Source organism: Anolis sagrei, chromosome 1, assembly GCF_037176765.1.
Source record: "Anolis sagrei isolate rAnoSag1 chromosome 1, rAnoSag1.mat, whole genome shotgun sequence".
Lineage (NCBI taxonomy): Eukaryota > Metazoa > Chordata > Lepidosauria > Squamata > Dactyloidae > Anolis > Anolis sagrei.
In genome coordinates this window covers 206089230-206108208 of record NC_090021.1, presented here as the reverse complement: position 1 = coordinate 206108208, position 18979 = coordinate 206089230, and the positions used below count along the sequence as shown (strand labels likewise).

Sequence of the window (18979 nt, the reverse complement as noted above, 5' to 3'; positions counted from 1 at the left end):
CTATGTTTATTTACTTTTTGATCCTTTTAATATTCATGTCTTCTGGTCACAACTATCGTTATTACTCAATTATAATTATAATTTTAATCAAATGATTTCATCTAGATGTGCAACAAAGATAAACTGTTGTTTGTGTTGGAGTTTTTTTTCTTTTTTTACAAATAGTCACTGAGTTTGTTACATTTTCTGGTATTTTAGTTGCAGTATTGATAATGGTGTGGTATGTGAAGAGGTTCATAGGCGTAGTATCATTAGTAACAGCACAGGATGACGTCAACCCTATTAACACCATTGCAGTGAGTCATTTCTGTTAAAATGTAAATTAAAGGACAAAATATGTATGCTCTTATCTATGTAATTCCTCACCCAGTTATTATGGAGTCATTTTGATGCAACTGCTAGGCCCACTTGAAGGCAGGATTTTTTCTCTCTCGGTTTCCAATATCATTTTGATTCCGAGTCTTTTTTCCCCAGTATGAACCAGAAGCTGCAACTGGAACAAGAAAAACTGAGCTCTGACTATGAAAAATTAAAAGTTGAAGACCAAGAACGGGAGAAGAAGCTGGAAAAGCTGATGTAAATAAACTAAGATGTCTCTTCTACTATGACTGACAGCTCCCATCCCATCAGGGCAGCCATTCCCGGCGCCTAGGGCTAAGCCTGCCTCTTGTTTCCCTGGCTGACCTGTCCTGGGCAGAAATATAATGAAAATGGATGCATGCCCTGTTCTGTTTCTGCCAAACTCAGCCGAAGAACAAAACAAAAATATTGAGTGATCGGTGTCCAGAAAGTGCATGGAAAAAGCTATTGTATTTGTTTTTGAAACAGGGCATTTAAAAAGTGGAGATGGCATCTGGGACTGGCATCGATAGGTAGTCATTGAAGCTGCAGTGTTCATTATTCTCCTTTGCATCACGGCATCCATTGTTGATTGATATCTGTATCCCTTTATTTCCTGTATATCCCATTTAGCCTCATTGGGGCTCAGTATGGCTTGCTATACTCTCATCTTCCCTACAAAAGGCAGGACAGATTAAGAAGAGACATAGTGACTTGTCCAAGTCACCCAGTGAACTTTCTTTGGATTAGAACCCAAATCTCAGAAGTTCTAGGCCAGGCCACTAACCATTGCAACACACTGGCTCTTATCTCATCTCCATCTTTCTGGAAAGTCCTCTCAGTAACAGTAGCTCCATTTGTATAGAAGGAGAAGGCAGGTGATACTCTTTTCTTCACAGTGCCTTTTGCTTGCTTGTTTACTGCTGTTATTCAGCAAGCAACAGGCTTAGTAGAGGAGAGACTCCTAAAGGGGACCAGTGAAGACTGAGTAATCACAGAACAATCTATGGTGTGCATTTATGTACAACCAAGGAAGGACCAAGTAAAATGTAGAGAGGTTGAGTATCCCTTCTCTGAAATGCTTGGGACCTGAAGTGTTGGAGATTTCAGGGTTTTTAATTTTTTTTTAGAAAATCTGTATTTACATATACCGTATATACTCAAGTATAAGGCGACCTGAATATAAGGCAAGGCACCTAATTTTACAAAAAACAAAAACAAAAACAAAAAACCCTGGGAAAATATATTGACTTGAGTATAAGCTGAGAGTGGGAAATTCAGCAGCTACTGGTAAATTACATTAATTGAGGCACCAGTAGGTTAAATGTTTTTGAGTATTCACATAAAACTGTAATTTAAGATAAGACTCAAACTCTGATTAAACTATTATTCTAACCTTCTTCAATGTAAATGTGCTTAAGTATCCTTCCAATAGTAATAGAGTAAAATAATAAATGTAATAATAACAACAATAATAAATAAAATAAAAGAATAAATGTAATAATAATAAATAGAGAAAAATAATAAATAATAGAGTAAAAGAATAAATGTAATAATAATAGAGAAAAATAATAAATAATAGAGCAAAATAATACATGTAATAATAATAGAGTAAAATAATAAATGTAATAAAGAATAATAGAGTAAAATAATGTAAATGTAATAATAAATAAATAAAGTAAAATAATAAATATACTGGTAATAATAATAAATCATTTTGACTCGAGTATAAGCCAAGGAGGTCACGAAGAGTCGGAGACGACTGAACGAATGAACAACGACAAACATAAGCCAAGGAGGACTTTTTCAGCCTAAAACAAGGCTGAAAATTCAGTTTAAACTTGAGTATATATGGTACTTTCATAATGGAGGTGGGGAGTAATTCCAAGCACAAAATTAGTTTATGTGTCATATACACCTTAGAGACATAACCTGAAGACAATTTTATATAATACTTTTTATAGTTTTGTGCACATTGAATTATCTCAGCTACCCACATGGACAATATCACATGGACAAAAATTGGATTTCAGATAAGGAATGCTCAATCTGTATTTCATTTATTTATCTGAATGTATTGTGTTTAGCCATTAAAAAGAGAAATCACAGGCTGAGTTGATAGTACTATGCTTCTGCAAGATGTCACTGCTAGTTCAAATCCTAAACAGGGGTAATCCATGCTCTAGTGTCCTGCTCCTTGAGAGAAGGATTGAGTGTTGTTGTTTCTTTGTTTGTTTGAAAACTGGGAGAATGACTGCCCACCTCTTACATTTTCCAGGCCATCTGCTAATATAACTAGCTAGAGATCAGCCTGCCAGCTGGCTGAAGTTCCTAATGCAGGGATACACTGGAACAGTTTAGCTCTTCTCAGTCTTATGCTTTCCAAATTTGATTGTTGTAATAATAAGTAAAAAACATTGAAGGATCAGCCAAAGCACAGGTCCTCCACCCTAGTCGAGACTGTATTTGCAATGGGGCAGAAGTTCCAGATGCTAGAAGATGACTACCGAGTTTCGATAATATATAAACTAGTTTTTCTCTCTTGGGAGCCTTATTACAAATGCAGCTTATGTTTTCTTGGTCTAGATTGCTTAATGATAAAAGGGAACAAGCTAGAGAAGATCTGAAAGGACTGGAAGAAACAGTGGTATGTATTGAACCAAATCTACACTTAAAGAGTTTCAAGGAACCAACTTGGCAGTTTTGTGTATTTCCCATATTTTATTATGCCCATCCTGAAAGGCAGTGGTTAGAAGTGTTTTCTAAAACAGTTTTCTTTCAAGTAACGCTTTTAAAAAAAATAGTATACAGTTTTATTTGTGGAGCTTTGAACCTGGTGTCCTTAAGTGAAAAGTAGACGGCAATGGCCTGGTCAAGTTCTGTGGAACTTACCTTACATGGTGTGAGCTTCTCTACTGCCTTCTATAGGATGGGGATTGCAACTGATGGGCTCAACATGTAATATGAAGAACATTAGCTATGACATTCTGTATAATAAAAATGATACTCATTATATTGATGCTTTATATTGCTTAGTCACTTTCCCTTGAGAGTATTAATTTTCAGGAAACAATTGGATTTGAGTAATATTTATGAATCATAAATAAACAGATCATAGAATCATAGAGTTGGAAGAGACCTCATGGGCCATCCAGTCCAACCCCCTGTCAAGAAGCAGGAATATTGCATTCAAAGCACCCCTGACAGATGGCCATCCAGCCTTTATTTAAAAGCTTCCAAAGAAGGAGCCTCCACCACACTCCGAGGCAGAGAGTTCCACTGCTGAACGGCTCTCACAGTCAGGAAGTTCTTCCTAATGTTCAGATGGAATCTCCTTTCTTGTAGTTTGAAGCCATGGTTCTGCGTCCTAGTCTCCAGGGCAGCAGAAAGCAAGCTTGGTTCCTCCCCCCTATGACTTCCTCTCACATATGGCTATCATGTCTCCTCTCAGCCTTCTCTTTTTCAGGCTAAACATAGCCAGCTCTTTAAGCCACTCCTCATAGGGCTTGTTCTCCCTCCCTTGATCATTTTAGTCACCCTCCTCTGGACACTTTCCAGCTTGTCAATATCTCTCTTCAATTGTGGTGCCCAGAATTGGACACAATATTCCAGGTGTGGTCTAACCAAGGCAGAATAGAGCATGGGGAGCATGACTTCTCTAGATCTAGACACTAGATCCCTATTGATGCAGTACAAAATCCCATTGGCTTTTTTGCCACCACATCACATTGTTGGCTCATGTTTAACTTGTTGTCCACAAGGACCCCAAAATCTTTTTCACGTATACTGCTCTCGAGCCACGCATTCCCCATTCTGTATTTTTGTATTTCATTTTTTTCTGCTTAAGTGGAGTATCTTGCATTTGTCACTGTTGAATTTTATTTTGTTAGCTTTGGCCCATCTCTAATCTGTCAAGATAATTTTGAATTCTGCTCCTGTCCTCTGGAGTATTGGCTATCCCTCCCAGATTATGTATAGTAGGTGATATGTGTATAATGTATTGTCGAAGGCTTTCATGGATGGAATCATTGCATTGTTGTGTATTTTCTGGGCTGTATGGCCATTTCCCAGAAGCATTCTCTCCTGATGTTTTGCCTGCAGCTATGGCAGGCATCCGCAGAGGTTGTGAGACATCACAACCTCTGAGGCTGCTTGCCATAGATGCAGGTGAAAAGTCAGGAGAGAATGCTTCTGGGACATGGCCATACAGCCCGGAAAACACACAACAACCCAGGTATGTGTATAGTTTCCAGGTTCTGCCATCTTTAAACAAGACTATAATGACACACAGTTTGGACACAGTGCCAAGTCTATACCCAAGCATTGATGAGTATGTGCTGTGTATTTCTGATTACGCATAGAAAATGTGCATGGGGAAGTGAGCAGAGATAAGCATGATACTTATATTCCCTATATCTCCATGTTTATTACCCCCCCCCCCCCAGACCTCTGATTTACCCAGATAAATTCAGCATACAAAAGGCTCTGTGCAACCGACAGTCACCCTTTACACATGGAGGAACTGGCACACCCCCCACACCCCCACATCTTTGCTTCTCCGCATCCTGCCAAGAGGCCACACACCGTCTCATGCTTGAATAGAGTTTGTGTGTTCGAAGATTCTGGCCCTGTTCCATGGACAATGGCACAGGGAACCCATTAGAGAGATGATCAGAACAGAGAATATTATCCTTGCCTTTGCCCAGAGAGGACTAGCAAGGGAGGAAGAAAGAAAGAAATCCTTATTCACTTTGATCTGCTCTTCCAAATATGGTTAGCACAGTCAAGGCTGACCATGTTCATTAATTTATATAGGTGCCTCCTCTATCAGAGATCAGTTCTTGTAGATACAATCAGTGGTACTCCATACGCCACTCAGTATACTGTTTTGCTCTTGTCTTTCTATATGAGACCCAGTTTGAAGGCTAAGCAGGGACAGGTCTGGTTAATCCTTGAATGAGGAACAGTCAACAAATCCCAGGAATCATAAGCTATATTTCAGAGAGGAGAACTGGCAAAACCGCCTTTGAGTATTAATTGCCTGAGAATACCCTATAAAATTCATGGGATTGCCATAAATCAACAGGCAACTTGAAAACTCACATCACACACACTGTATTTAAAATATTGCCATTAAGAAGACTGCACATATAACAGTTTTATATTGCTTAGTTGAAATGGATCTCTTTAAGGTAATTTAAAAAATATATACATGTGTCTGTATATGTATGTATTTACAGGCTAGAGAACTCCAGACTCTCCATAATTTACGCAGACTCTTTGTTCAGGACCTCACCACCAGAGTAAAAAAAGTAAGTTGCAGTGCAAACATTGTATAATAGAATAGGAGACATGCTTTTTTATTTGTTTTCTCCAAAAAATTCTGTTATGCTATATAGAGTACCTATGTATTGCAGTAAAGTGTGAACATATCTTAGTTTTATACAAATAATCCAAGTGCTAAGAGTTAAGTCTCTTGAAAATGCAAAGAAGAAGAGGAGGTGAGGGGAAAAAAGTTGATCAGAAAGTAAGGGAATTAGGAAACAAAAAAGGAGAAAACTTTTGCATAACTTTTATTTTATTTTATCATTATTAGAAGAATACTAGTGTTCTATTTTTTTTTTTAAAAAAAATCAGGAGTTACTGGTGGCATTAAATCCTTGTTCTGGTAGGGCTGCTGACTGAAAGGTCGGCGGTTCGAATCTGTCAGCTCCAGCTTCTCATGTGGGGACATGAGAGAAGCCTCATACAGAATGGTAAAACATCGGGGTCCCCTGGGCAACGTCCTTGCAGACGGCCAATTCTCTTACACCAGAAGCGATTTGCAGTTTCTCAAGTTGCTCCTGACATGAAAAAAAATATTTACAATCTATTTTTATTATAATTTCATGAAATGGCTTCAGCTACACTATTTCTTAAAGGAAAATACAGTGAAATTCCATTGCTTTGGTTAATTGTATTGTAGCTTTAAAGCAGGAATCAAAACTTTCCATCATTCATAATAGTGAAGTTTCCATCTAGATGTGAGTCTCTCTAATTGTGAGTTCACATTCAACTTAGATATGTTTCTTCTCTTAGTTGTAGGTGTTTGAAGAAGCTCACAGTGAATCCTAATCCTGTAAAATAAAGATTCTCAAACTTTGGTCCTCCAGCTGTTTAGATCCCTGAATTAAAGTGCAAAACACTTGGAGGCACCACTGCTGTAAAATAACAACAAATAAATCACTTTCAGCATCAATGTGGTCATAAAACCTTTATTTGCTATAATGTAATTTGAAAAATCTCTTTTAAGAGTGATAATCAGGAAAATAGACAAAAATTTGTTAAAGAAAGTCAGAGAGATGGAAAATGAATTTTTGGTAGTTAATGTTCAAATACCATGTGTTTCTTTGTGTTTAGATGCTTGGATCTAACTCTTTTTCTTTTCCTGCACAGAGTGTGGAATTGGACAGTGATGATGGTGGTGGAAGTGCTGCTCAGAAGCAGAAAATCTCCTTTCTGGAAAACAATCTTGAACAACTTACAAAGGTTCACAAACAGGTGGGGTTCTTACTGCTGTTGCTTGTTAACCCACATTGGCAGACACTCTTGCATGATCAACATGGTATTGAAAGGCTTGGAGAAAGTGGACGGGGAATAAAAAGCCCCAGAGCAAATTTCAACAATGCAAGCTTCCCTTGCTATTAGCACACAGCTTTTCTTTCAAAGCAATTAGACATTTTCTAAGACATTAAAAGAGAAAAAAAACTATGTAGACAAAGAAGAAAATAGACAAAGTGCAAAGAAGAGGGGGAGGGACACCAAAACAGCATTCATGTCCAACTTACCTAATGATGGTTGTAGATCTTAACTTAGAATCATAGAGTTGGAAGAGACCTCGTGGGCCATCCAGTCCAACCCCCTGCCAAGAAGCAGAAAAAATGCATTCAAAGCACCCCTGACAGATGGCCATCCAGCTTCTGTTTAAAAGCCTCCAAAAAAAGAGCCTCCACCACACTTGGGGGCAGAGAGCTCCACTGCTGAACAGCCCTCACAGTTAGGAAGTTCTTAACATTCAGATGAAATTGCCTTTCCTGCAGTTTGAAGCCATTGTTCCATGTCCTAGTCTCCAGGGCAACAGAAAACAAGTGTGCCCCCTTCTCCCTATGACATTCCCTCACATATTTGTACATGGCCAACATGCCTCCTCTTGCCTTCTCTTCTGCAGGCTAAACGTACCCAGCTCTTTAAGCTGCTCCTCATAGGGCTTGTTCTCCAGACCCTTGATCATTTTAGTCGCCCTACTCTGGACACTTTCCAGCTTGTCAACATCTGTCTTCAATTTCAGTGTATAGTGTCTAGATCCCTGGATCTAGACACTATACTCCTATCTACGCAGGCCAAAATCCCATTGGCTTTTTAAGCTGCCGCATGATATTGTTGGCTTATGTTTAACTTGTCCATGAGGACTCTAAAATCTTTTTCACATGAGTTCTTCAATTTAAATACTATTCATAATCTTCATCCCCTTAACCAGAGATATAGATTATCAAAACCTACAATTAGCGTATTATTCTTTTTTATACAAAGGATAACAAAAGGAAAACTAATATAAAAGGAAGAAAAAGGTCTCAAATAATAAGATGTTGTCTTTATTTTATTTTTTAAATAAGTTTTCCATCTTTTCCCAAACAGATCACCTTACAAACACTGTTCCAGTTTAGACATCCACCAAATTTATATATGGAAAATAGAACACTTTAATATATTATGCTACATTTAATCTATCCCCCCTCTATTTGGCAGTGACTTCTTCTTCCCCTCCTCCTCTTCCTCTTCATCATCCTCTTCCTCCTCCTCCTCCCCCTCCTCCTCCTCCTCCCCCTCCTCCTCCTCCTCCTCCTCTTCTTCTCCTTTTCCTTCTCCTCCTCCTTCTCCTTCTCCTTCTTCTTCTTGCAATACTCTGTGTTGCAGTTTTAATATGGGTGAGAAACTGGAGAAGAGGGTGAAATACTGGAATTCATGAACCATACCATCAAGTTAAGAACTTTGATCAGCAGCATATTTTTTGTATTTTGGGATTCTTTCCCTTAAACCTGCCCCCTCTCTCCTTTGGCTAAGCATCACCCTTGTTTTTAATGTCTTAAAGCTGGTTCGTGATAATGCAGATCTTCGCTGTGAGCTTCCTAAGCTGGAGAAACGACTTCGGGCTACAGCAGAGAGAGTCAAAGCCTTGGAGAGTGCATTGAAGGAAGCCAAAGAAAATGCCATGCGGGACCGGAAGCGATACCAGCAGGAGGTAGATCGCATTAAAGAGGCAGTGAGAGCCAAGAACATGGCAAGGAGAGCACACTCTGCTCAGATCGGTAAGTCTTCTTGCATGAGAGAAGTGATTAGAAAAACATAGCACTACATTTATTGGAAAGCATAGCAGGGCGGTTCTTCACTGTGGTCTGCCAGTCACTGCGGCCTGCAATACCCTCAGAGGGAACCCACAAAGGCTTGAAGACTGTTCAGCCCAACTCCTCCCTGCACCAGAGGGGAGCCCAGGCAAAGGCTGGCTGGATGGGCCGGCACATTCCCTGTCACAGGGCTGCTCTGCTGAGGGGAGGAGGAAGGCTGAACAGCTGAGTGACAGCAGAGTCATCCAGCCTTTTCCTTTTAGTCTTCATCTACCTTCCCTCCTTTCCAACTGGGAGCAATTTCCAACTGGGAGCAATTCAGTGTTTCATCAGAAACACTTCAACCCCAGAGGAGGCAGGCTGAGCAACCAAGTAACAAAGGAGCCAGCCAGCTTTTGCACTTCTTCTACCTCCTGTTTACTCTTAGCTGTGGAGGTTTTTGCGGGAAGGCAAAATAGTAGATAAGCTTTGAAATAAAATGGAAAGTGAAATATCTCTTGTCTAAACAATTCTGATCATCTTTGCAGCCAAGCCAATACGCCCTGGACATTATCCAGCATCTTCTCCAACAGCCATTCATGCCATTCGAGGAGGAGGATATTATCACAACATGAAATAAATATAAGGTGAGCTTAGGGGTATCTTGGTGTTCTCAGTATGTGCTTCTAAGTTAGCAACTCATTGTGCCATCTTGCCTTGGAAAGAGAGAGAGTGTGTGGCAGGGTGTGCAGGCAGGCAGGCCCAGAGCTCAGCTGTAGCCATGCTCCGGGCCTGCCTGCATGGCTCACCACACACACACTCTCAGAGAGTGTGGTGAGGCATGTGTGGCAGGGTGTGCAGGCAGGCCTGGAGCGTGCCTGCAGCTGAGTGCCTCTTACTCTAGACTAAGAGGCACTTGACTGCAGGCACTGGCAGGCACACATGTTTTCCCAGTCTGCCTCCATGCCCTGCCACACATGCACTCTCTTTCCAAGGTGTATGGTGGGGCATGCCGGCAGGCTCGGAAAGTACACATGCCTGCCAGTGTCTACAGCTGAGCGCCTCTTACTCTACAGTAGAAATGGCAGGCACCAGGTAAGAAGAACACATGCTAGGATGGGGAGCCAGTGGGTTGGAAGCCTCCCTCCCAAATAATGGGGCCCCAAAACAAAAGAACCAAAACCAACCCTCCTAATTTTGGGAGGCTTACAAAAAATGGATCGGGGCCCCCAACAAAGGGACAAAGTTTACCCTGAATGCACATGTCTAGTAACAACATTAGATAAATGTTGCTCTCTTTTTGTATGCCATATGTGAATTCAGACTGTCTTGTGTCAAGAGATGACTTAATTAAATCTTCCCCGACTTTGGTAGTTGTGTTTTTTAAATATTGCTTTCTATATTGTGATCATAGTTTGCTGTATTTTTCATATGATTGTCTTGCAGCAATATTTCTTTTCTTCTTTTTCTGGTCTTGCCCATGAAATAACATGCACTTCACAAGAAACTGGAAAATGTATGATAGAATCTGTAACAAAAGCTCTGTAAACAGCCTCTATGCTAGTGCCACTTGAGGATCTTTCAGGCCAACATGAAAATGTGTTTACCTCTTTTGTGTGCCTTAAAACAGCAATCTGCATAAAAAGGATTGAGTCAACAGCATATCTGCAGAACAGGCGCAGAAACCCCAAGGCAGAGACTAATACAGTGCTAACCATTTTGAGTTAGCTAGGGTTGAAACGGCATAAAAGGAAGCAATTTGTTACCCAACAATAATAGAAAAAGACCCAAAATAAATGGAGTTGTAAACCTATCTGTGACAAGCTAAAATGAAAAAAGAAACACTTGAAGTAAAAGCCTTCTTTTTTGGTTTCTTTTTTAAACTAGTTTAACAAAAGTGTACCTCAGTGTACTTATATTCGGGTTGGCTTATACTGGAGTATATACAGTAAATGCTACATGAGTACAAAACAATTATCACCTAGAAATTATCAACCCATATAATATAATATAAAATAACACAATTTTAAAAACGCAGACCATCTGTAGATAAAACTAGCTGCCATCAATTCACAACTAACGCCCCAGAGTATACCACTCCTTATCTGCTCGCCCACAGAAAATAATGAGAACCATATTTAAGGAACTAGATGCAGCCCATCCAATGAAATTTTCTGATTTAGTGCCCCAAATTAACCCCAGGAACAAGCCTAAAAACCAAGACACTAAGAAATTTTTTTTGATTGGGCGGTGTTATCAAAACATACAAAAGAGAACTTGGTGCAGGTTGCTCCCCTTATAGAAGGTTGTTCTCATTGTTAATCCCATCAGCTACTCCTGCTGTGAAGTTAATTTGGATAGAACTTTCAATAGGTCAATTTATTTAAGAGTTACAGTATGTGTGTATTATTTTTTCAGAATGTGGAATTAACATATTTTGAACTTTTTCTTCCCCAGACAGGCCAGGCTCCATTTCGCATATGGAAACTCATAATCAGCTCACTAGATCTTTTCCTCCCTGGATTGGATCTGTACATCTGTTCATTGTATGCATCCTATAGCCATCTGCAGTGCACTCGTTTCAGAATTTTTCAGCTTTGTAGAATCTCCATGTGTACAGAAAGTGTGCCTCAAACGCAACTTTTCTTCTAAAATCCTGTACAGTGTATCTAACACATGCACCTCGGCTAACAGTAGGAGTCTGCTGCTCAATCTCTATCACTGACTGACCATGTTTGACTATATTGTGCCAGCTGGATTGGGGCATTGATCCTGGCACATTTGCTTCTTTGTTTTGTCATTCTTCCGAAGGACTCTGTTGCATCCACACAACACTGGCATCAGAGAATGAACCATTCAACAACCAAGTGCCACCAAAAGCAGTTGATTGTGTTCCGTCATGATTTTCTGGCTTCCTGTATAATATGCATATTATTTTATATTTGAGAGGATGTGTGCAGTTATATGGTTTGAAAAAAACCCCAATCCATCTAACATGCTTTCAAGAAATAAAAATCCCCGAAGATGTGTTTCTAATATCTTGATAAAATCTTTGGACTTGGTAGATATCAAACTCTAGGAAAGTAGAGGAATTTACTAGTATAGCTCTAGGTCAGGGATGGGGAAAGTGTGGCCTGCAGGCGGATTGCTGCCCCCCAATTCCCTCTTTTTGCTGCTTCTGTGCCCCCAAATTCCTTAAATATTTTGTAAAAAATACCTTTGGGAGAAGCGTTGCCCAGATCAGCCCAAATCACTACAGGAATCCACTAAATAAGCTGATTTAGCATTATCCATAACTTCATTTTTTAAGAAGGAGGACATGAAAACCAGAGGTGACTACCAAGACATTTTTTGCTAATTTTCAATGATGAGTAAAAACTGGCCACAGTTGTAGTTGTAGATCCTAAAGTTTAGCAACCCCATCGTAATCAAATCTCATAATGTAGAATTTGATCTGTAATCATGTTTCCTTTGGTCAGAAATTCCAATAACCCTATAGAAATGTGGCTCAAATTAAAATTAAAGACTAGTTTAAACTCTGTTTGGCCCTTCCCAACTCAATTTCTTTATAATTTCAAAAGAACCCATTATAAGCCAGAAAGCTGAGATAGCAATATATAGTAATGCAAAAATGTTCTTGAGGGTGATCAGCATTAACAAGTATACATGCGTAGTGTGTAGTGCAAACGGAGATAAAGATGGAAGGTGTCTTTTTGTTTGAAATTGAAATGTAAAACAATATATGCTGGAACTGATCAATATGCAAGTCTGCCCAGGGATAGAATACTTTTAGCTCACTCAACCAATAGGAAGATAAACAGACTTCTTTTAGGTTCTCTCTTCATGACAGATAGTGGGTTTTCTTTTCTTTTTATGGAAAGCAAACATAACCAGAGAAAATACAATATATTATGTAGGCAGGTTTTAAATCTGCCATTTAAATCTGCCTGTTGTGTTTCTGTCATGTTACACATATACATTTATTATGATGCACATTAAAATGTATGGACCTAAAGAAAAATGGGTTTTCAAAGGATAACATTGAAGTTGACATTCATTCAGTCCTGGTTGCTGCTGTGACTATATGTATATATAGATAGATATATTAGTCAATGGTACATTTGAGAGCTTCTAAACATATTTAGTGGATTAAGCTTTGACTTCAATCCAGCATGGTTTGGCATAGCATATACTTCCACGTGTGTAGCTACCACAAACTACTCTGAGCCATTGATCCCCACCATCATAGGACCTAATGCAGATGTATTGAAGGCACGCTGCATCGCCACCCATGCACAGTAGGGAATGGGGCTGTAAGAGGTGTTTCAGCAGCGACTGGCTATGCTGCTATAAAGAGAGTATCTCAGAGTTTCACTGGGATAGTCTAGATCTTGGAACAGCTAAGACACCATTTCTTTGCATCTTGCTTATGGGGCCCAGCTAATCTCTCTTTTCTGCCAGGTATAGATTGGGAGTTGCATCAGTGGAAGGAGTGAATGCCAGCCATTAAAAATATTAATCTGATCCAAAAACTTTGGAAAAACTGGGACCTGTTTCCAGACATTTTGTTCCAATGTTGCTTAGAAGCTCTCACTGTAGCAGAGATATTCAGGTTTTGTTTAATTTATTAAGGGTTGCACTATGTGTGGGGTTAGGGGTTGACGTTTTTGTTACATACGTATTTAATGAAAGATTGCTTCTCCTTGTTTAATTTATTCTGTTCAGTTTGGGGTTTTCTTTGTAAATCTTGTTTTTCTTCTTCATATACATGTATATGCACTGCCAGTAAACTGAAATGTGAATTTGTTCTATCCAAACCTGGAATTAATGTGGCCAGCCTCTTTGTTACACATGTAAGTGCCAGGAAGCCTCCTGTTAATCCCGATTCTACATCAGGGGGTCTTAATTGCCAGTTTCAATGCTGTAGTAGCTACAATAAGGCTGCCTGAAATGATTTCCGCTATTTGGGAATTGTTCCAAATAGCTGTCTTAACATCTACGTTGACACCGCAGTATGATTTTGTTGTTTATTTTTGGTTTGCATTCTGTGGAACAGCGTTTGAGAAACCGTATGCACTGGGAGCGTTCTACATAAGGAACTGTCTAAATATTGCATTTAAAACAGCATGTAACACCAGCCTTACAAAGAATGAATCAAACAGTCTGCATTATAACATACAAACTAGGGCGCCATCTACACTGCCATATAATGCAGTTTCAGAATGCAGTTTGACTTCATTGAATTGCACTGTGTGGCACTGTAGACTCATTTAATCCAGTTGAACTGCATTATGAAACTGCATCATGTGGCAGCATAGATGGGGTCTAGGTCTTAAGGGTGAATGCATACCATATTGTGTAGTGTTTTTTGTTGTAGCTTTTTGTCTGGCTGAGCAGCCATTGCCTATTTCTACACTGTTTGGTGTTTCATCAAAATAAAAATTCAGCAGAATAGATGCACTCCCCTGAGCATGTTATACATGGGACAGCCTTCACAGGAATGAATGGGAATTGGGTACAGTGACGGTATCCTGGTTTGTAAAGTTTGTGGTTTTGCATACGAGTCTCTGAAGCAGCGTGGGAAGGTTAGCTTTAATGCCTCTTTAAGGATAAATGCCCTGAACAGCTAGTTGCTGATCAGCCAGTCAGTTCACCTAGCTGGTGTTTGAAGCCTTGGAACTGAGTTTTCCATCCTGGTTCAGAGAAGACAAGTTTTTCTGTGAAATGCTCAAAAGGTGTGATGCATTACAGTCCACAAAGCTGTATTTTTAATATGTCCACACATTTTAGTCTTATTTTGCTGCTAAGAGTCACTTTTTTACATCTGAGTTACAAATCTGATTTCTCAGTTACAGTTTTAGCATACTTTCAGAGCACTATTTTTGCAGTATTTTTGTACACTAAAATAGAAATTTCATCTCTGCTATACAATTGACATTTTTGAGGGTTTTTTTCCTTGCATTTTTTTAAATGTTAAAAATTCCTTCTTTCATCTTGAAAGGAAAAGTTGCTTAAAACAAGACTTACACCTGTTTTCTGATGAGTGAAGATGCCACGCTAGTTAGGGAGAATTGCTGTGTGACATTCTTTGGTTTTTCAAATTGTCAGTTGTCCCTCCCCCCCTTACTTTCCAAAACAGTTATCTTCAGGTACACTTTATATTGAGTTTTATATTTTTTTTCCCATTAGGACAAATGGTAAGATCAAAACTATGTTTGCTAAGGATGTATTTTGCCAAGCAAATGTGAGAGAATGGACTGTCTTAAATCTGCTAAACTGGAATAATTTAAAATTTATTTGTTTATAAAAAAAACATCTGAATAGTCTTTATTTGCTGCATACATATCTCAGTGACTAGGGGGATGTCTACTTGAAAATGTAGGAAACTAGAAAATTTACTTGAGAATTAAAATCTAAATGATGATAAACATGGCTTTGTGGTTATGAAAATACAGTATGACCTCTGTTTCCATGGGGGAATTATTCCTGAACTTAGTGTGGAAACAGGAAACTATGGATAATGGTGACTCCTTTGAAATGATTGACTTAAAGTGGAAGTTATTATAGAGTAGCCCTAGAGCAAACTTTTTTGGTTATAGAACCCTTCAGAAGACATTTATTTTCTGTGGAACCCTGATTCTATCCCTAACTTGTTTAATAATTTTTGATCATTTTATACCAATACAAATAATCTTTCCAATTTCCTATAAAACAACTAGTTTTTGAGTAAATTTTACTCTAGATATTCTATGAATAATATCCCGATGTCCTAAATGTCATTCATTTCAACAGTTGTACCAGAAAGAAAGAAAAAATCCAAAAGAAATGTGGAATCAACATGAAAAATTGACTGTGTATGAATCACTCTTGTTCAGATGGCAAATAAAATGTTGACATGTGAAGCCAGTAACTACATATCTGTGTATTGTCAAAGGCTTTCATGGCTGGAATCACTGGGTTGTTGTAGGTTTTTCGGTCTGTATGGCCATGTTCTAGAAGCATTATCTCCTGACGTTTTGCCTGCATCTATGGCAGGCACCTTCAGAGGTTATGAGGTCCTCACAACGAGCAGCGATGCTTTCCCCCAAGTGACAGCGAAGGCGAAACTGCAGGCAATGCAGGTTGTGGGGTGACGGGTTCTTCCACTGCCCCACGGATTCCTGGTGAATCCCCCCATTGTCGCCTGTGTTAGGCAACTTATCCAGGATTTGTTAGGTCCTCTAGAGCAACTCTGTGATAACTTCCATTGGAAACATGCCATAAAATCACCTGGAAGATCTAGAAAATTCTTAGAGAAGGCCTATTTTGTCAGACGTAGATAGGTAAAACCTATATATCAGTCCTGTGGGTACTGAGGTCATACTGTACCACAAATCCCGAAGTAGCCTTTAAATTTCATATGGCCTCAAAGAAAAGAAACTGTCCCTATTTTAGAAAGTGCTGTGAGTGTGTGTTCCCCAAGCAAGCTACATTGAAGCAGAGGTTATGCAGATTGTAATGGACTGTGCCTTTTGCCTTCACACCTCTTTGGGGCAAGAGAATTCAAAAACACTTTCCAAGTATAAACTAGCCATTTACACCACAATTTTTAAAATTCTGCCTACAGGATGATGTTCTCTCCTGTGTGTTGAAAATTAGCTTGACTTAATGCCTTTATGGAGCTAAACACACACTGAACAACTCTCTGTCTTAAGCACCCTTACACCATATCACTCCCAAGTTTGTGTCTTATTCCTAAATACTTCTGTGTCTGCCATTTTTGAAACACTTTTAATAGTAGAAGAAAGAACAATAGGAATTCAGGCATTCTGTAGAAGTATACATGTCTAGTTTGTAAAGTGTGTAATGTGTACTCCAGAAGTGTACTCTCTGGGATCGACGTATCTGTACAGTAGCTTGTTTTAGGGGGATAAAAAATGAAACGTGGGTACTTTTCTGATGGTCACAACCTGGGGAGAAACTGCCACTGTTAGAAAAGATGTTGTAATAAATCAAACTATAACACCAAACCTGGAACTCCCTTCCTTTTCCCATAGATAAGTCTTTTGATCTTGGTTCTGAAATACTATCTATTAAAATGTATGGATACACTGGCAGACTGCATGATGTATCATCCAAGAACTGTTAAAGTGGAAATAAAATGGAAGTAAACTTTCCAGTGACTAGCATTTGTGTCCTGTTTGGAATCAGTGATCATCATTCATCTAACACAGTGTTTCTCAACCTGGGGGTTGGGACCCCTGGGGGTGTCAGAGGGGTTGCCAAAGACCATCAGGAAACACAGTATTTTCTGTTGGTTATGTGGGAAATTTGGCCCAATTCTATCATGGTGGGGTTCAGAATCCTCTTTGATTGTTGGTAAACTATAAATCCCAGCAACTACAACTCCCAAATGGCATGGTCTGTTTTCCCCAAACTCCACCCATTTGGGCATATTGTGTCAGGATGCGTCTGTCCAAGCTTAATCAATAAAAGCCGCTCATCCACTCCATGACACAGTATGGGAGTGAAATGCTGGAGTCTGATAAGGGCCATCTGGACTATGGGGGGGGGGGGGGATATGCTGCATCTTCTGTGGGAATTGAATGTAACCATTAGAAAAGATAAAGTAGGAGGTCATGGGGCGGATAGGTAAAATACAACCACTTGGCGGGAACAGAGTTAGAACTAGCTTTTACTTTGCTTTGGTAAGATCGAATTAAACGTGTATCCAAGGAATCTTCCTTGTGAGCTTGTTTTTGTTCTAAAATCTGCCAAGAGCTGACATATTGAGTATTCATGCCCAGTTTGGTCCAGATCCATCATTGTTTGAGTCCACAGTGCTCTCTGGATGTAGGTGAACTACAACTCCAAAACTCAAAGTCAGTGCCCACCAAACCCTTCCAGTATTTTTTGTTGGCCATGGGAGTTCTGTGTGCCAAGTTTGGCTCAATTCCATTGTTGGTGGAGTTCAGAATGCTCTTTGATTGTAGGCGAACTATAAATCCCAGCAACTACAACTCCCAAATGACAAAATCAACCCCCCCCCCTCCAACCCCACCAGTATTCAAATTTGGGCGTATTGGGTATTTGTGCCAAAATTTGGTCCAGTGAATGAAAATACATCCTGCATATTTACATTATAATTCATAGCGGTAGCAAAATTACAGTTGTGAAATAGCAACAAAAATAATTTTATGGCTGGGGGTCACCACAACATGAGAACTGTATTAAAGGGTAGCAGAATTGGAAGGTTGAGAATTACTGATCTAGCATATAGTTTTCCTTGCTTGTTTCTCTTTGACACAGTAGGAATCCCAAGACAAGCTCTATGTGACTGCGTTCTTCTGTGGGAATCTGCAAGTTGCACAAAGCTCAAGCTTACAAACATTTTGAATGGCAATCCTTGCTTAGCAACCATCACAACCTGATATAAGATGGCTATGAATTACAGCCTTCATATTTGGAAAAGCCAAACAAACTTGATGCCCCTGGATAATGTCTTCTGCTGAAAAGTGGCAGGATTAGATCTGTCTCCCCCAAGATTCAAGCAATACATTAGGAGTTTGCAGAGACTTTGAAAATCAATTTGATAATGTTACATTTTGGCAACTGGGAAATTAGTTTCTTATCACAAACACCAAGAACTGTGAAATCGTTTAATTAAATTAGTTTCAGTTACCTCAGCATTTGAGATGTTGGTTTTGGATCAGACTAATATGGCAGTTCTCTACTATTGACCCTTAAAGGAACATTTTGCTCCTCCAAGTACAATGTTAAGAGATTTAATCAAATACTAAGGTAACATGGGTGCAGCAAATAGTGGGTTTGCTATACCACAGATTCTTTTTTAATGTCAGGAGTGACTTGAGAAACTGCAAGTCGCTTCTGGTGTGAGAGAATTGGCTGCCTGCAGGGACGTTGCCAGGAAATTTTACCATCCAGTGGGAGGCTTCTCTCATATCTCTGCATGAGAAGCTGGAGCTGACAGATGGGAGCTCATCCCACTCCCTGTCCTGTCGGCACAAGGGTTTAACCCATTGCACCACTGGGGGCTCTTACCACAGATCTAATGAGCTCACTGTTCTCTTTTCCCGTGTTCCCTTAATACTTGCTTAAATCTCTTAACATTGTACTGGGAGACTAATGAGATAAAGCAGGGGTTTCACTCATTCATTTTGTTGCCTGTCTCTCTTTGATGGTAACACATATGAAATATTTGCTGTGAAGGTATAAAAAGGAATCTGCATATTCTAGGGAATTATGAATGCATAAGCATTAAACCAGCCCAGTATCTCCAC

At 39.4% G+C, this 18979-nt stretch overlaps 1 protein-coding gene across 1 annotated transcript in view; it reads left to right on the top strand.

The window, feature by feature from the left end:
* The window catches only part of KIF5C (kinesin family member 5C), a 101320-nt gene extending 84453 nt beyond the window's left edge, over nt 1-16867 (top strand). The window contains exons 20-26 of the mRNA XM_060776445.2: nt 475-576; nt 2926-2986; nt 5580-5651; nt 6775-6879; nt 8468-8684; nt 9248-9346; nt 11157-16867. Coding sequence (XP_060632428.1) covers nt 475-576; nt 2926-2986; nt 5580-5651; nt 6775-6879; nt 8468-8684; nt 9248-9339 — 649 coding nt within the window. The 3' untranslated portion in view covers nt 9340-9346; nt 11157-16867. The remainder of the gene's footprint in view (nt 1-474; nt 577-2925; nt 2987-5579; nt 5652-6774; nt 6880-8467; nt 8685-9247; nt 9347-11156) is intronic.
* The last annotated feature ends 2112 nt before the right edge of the window (nt 16868-18979 follow it).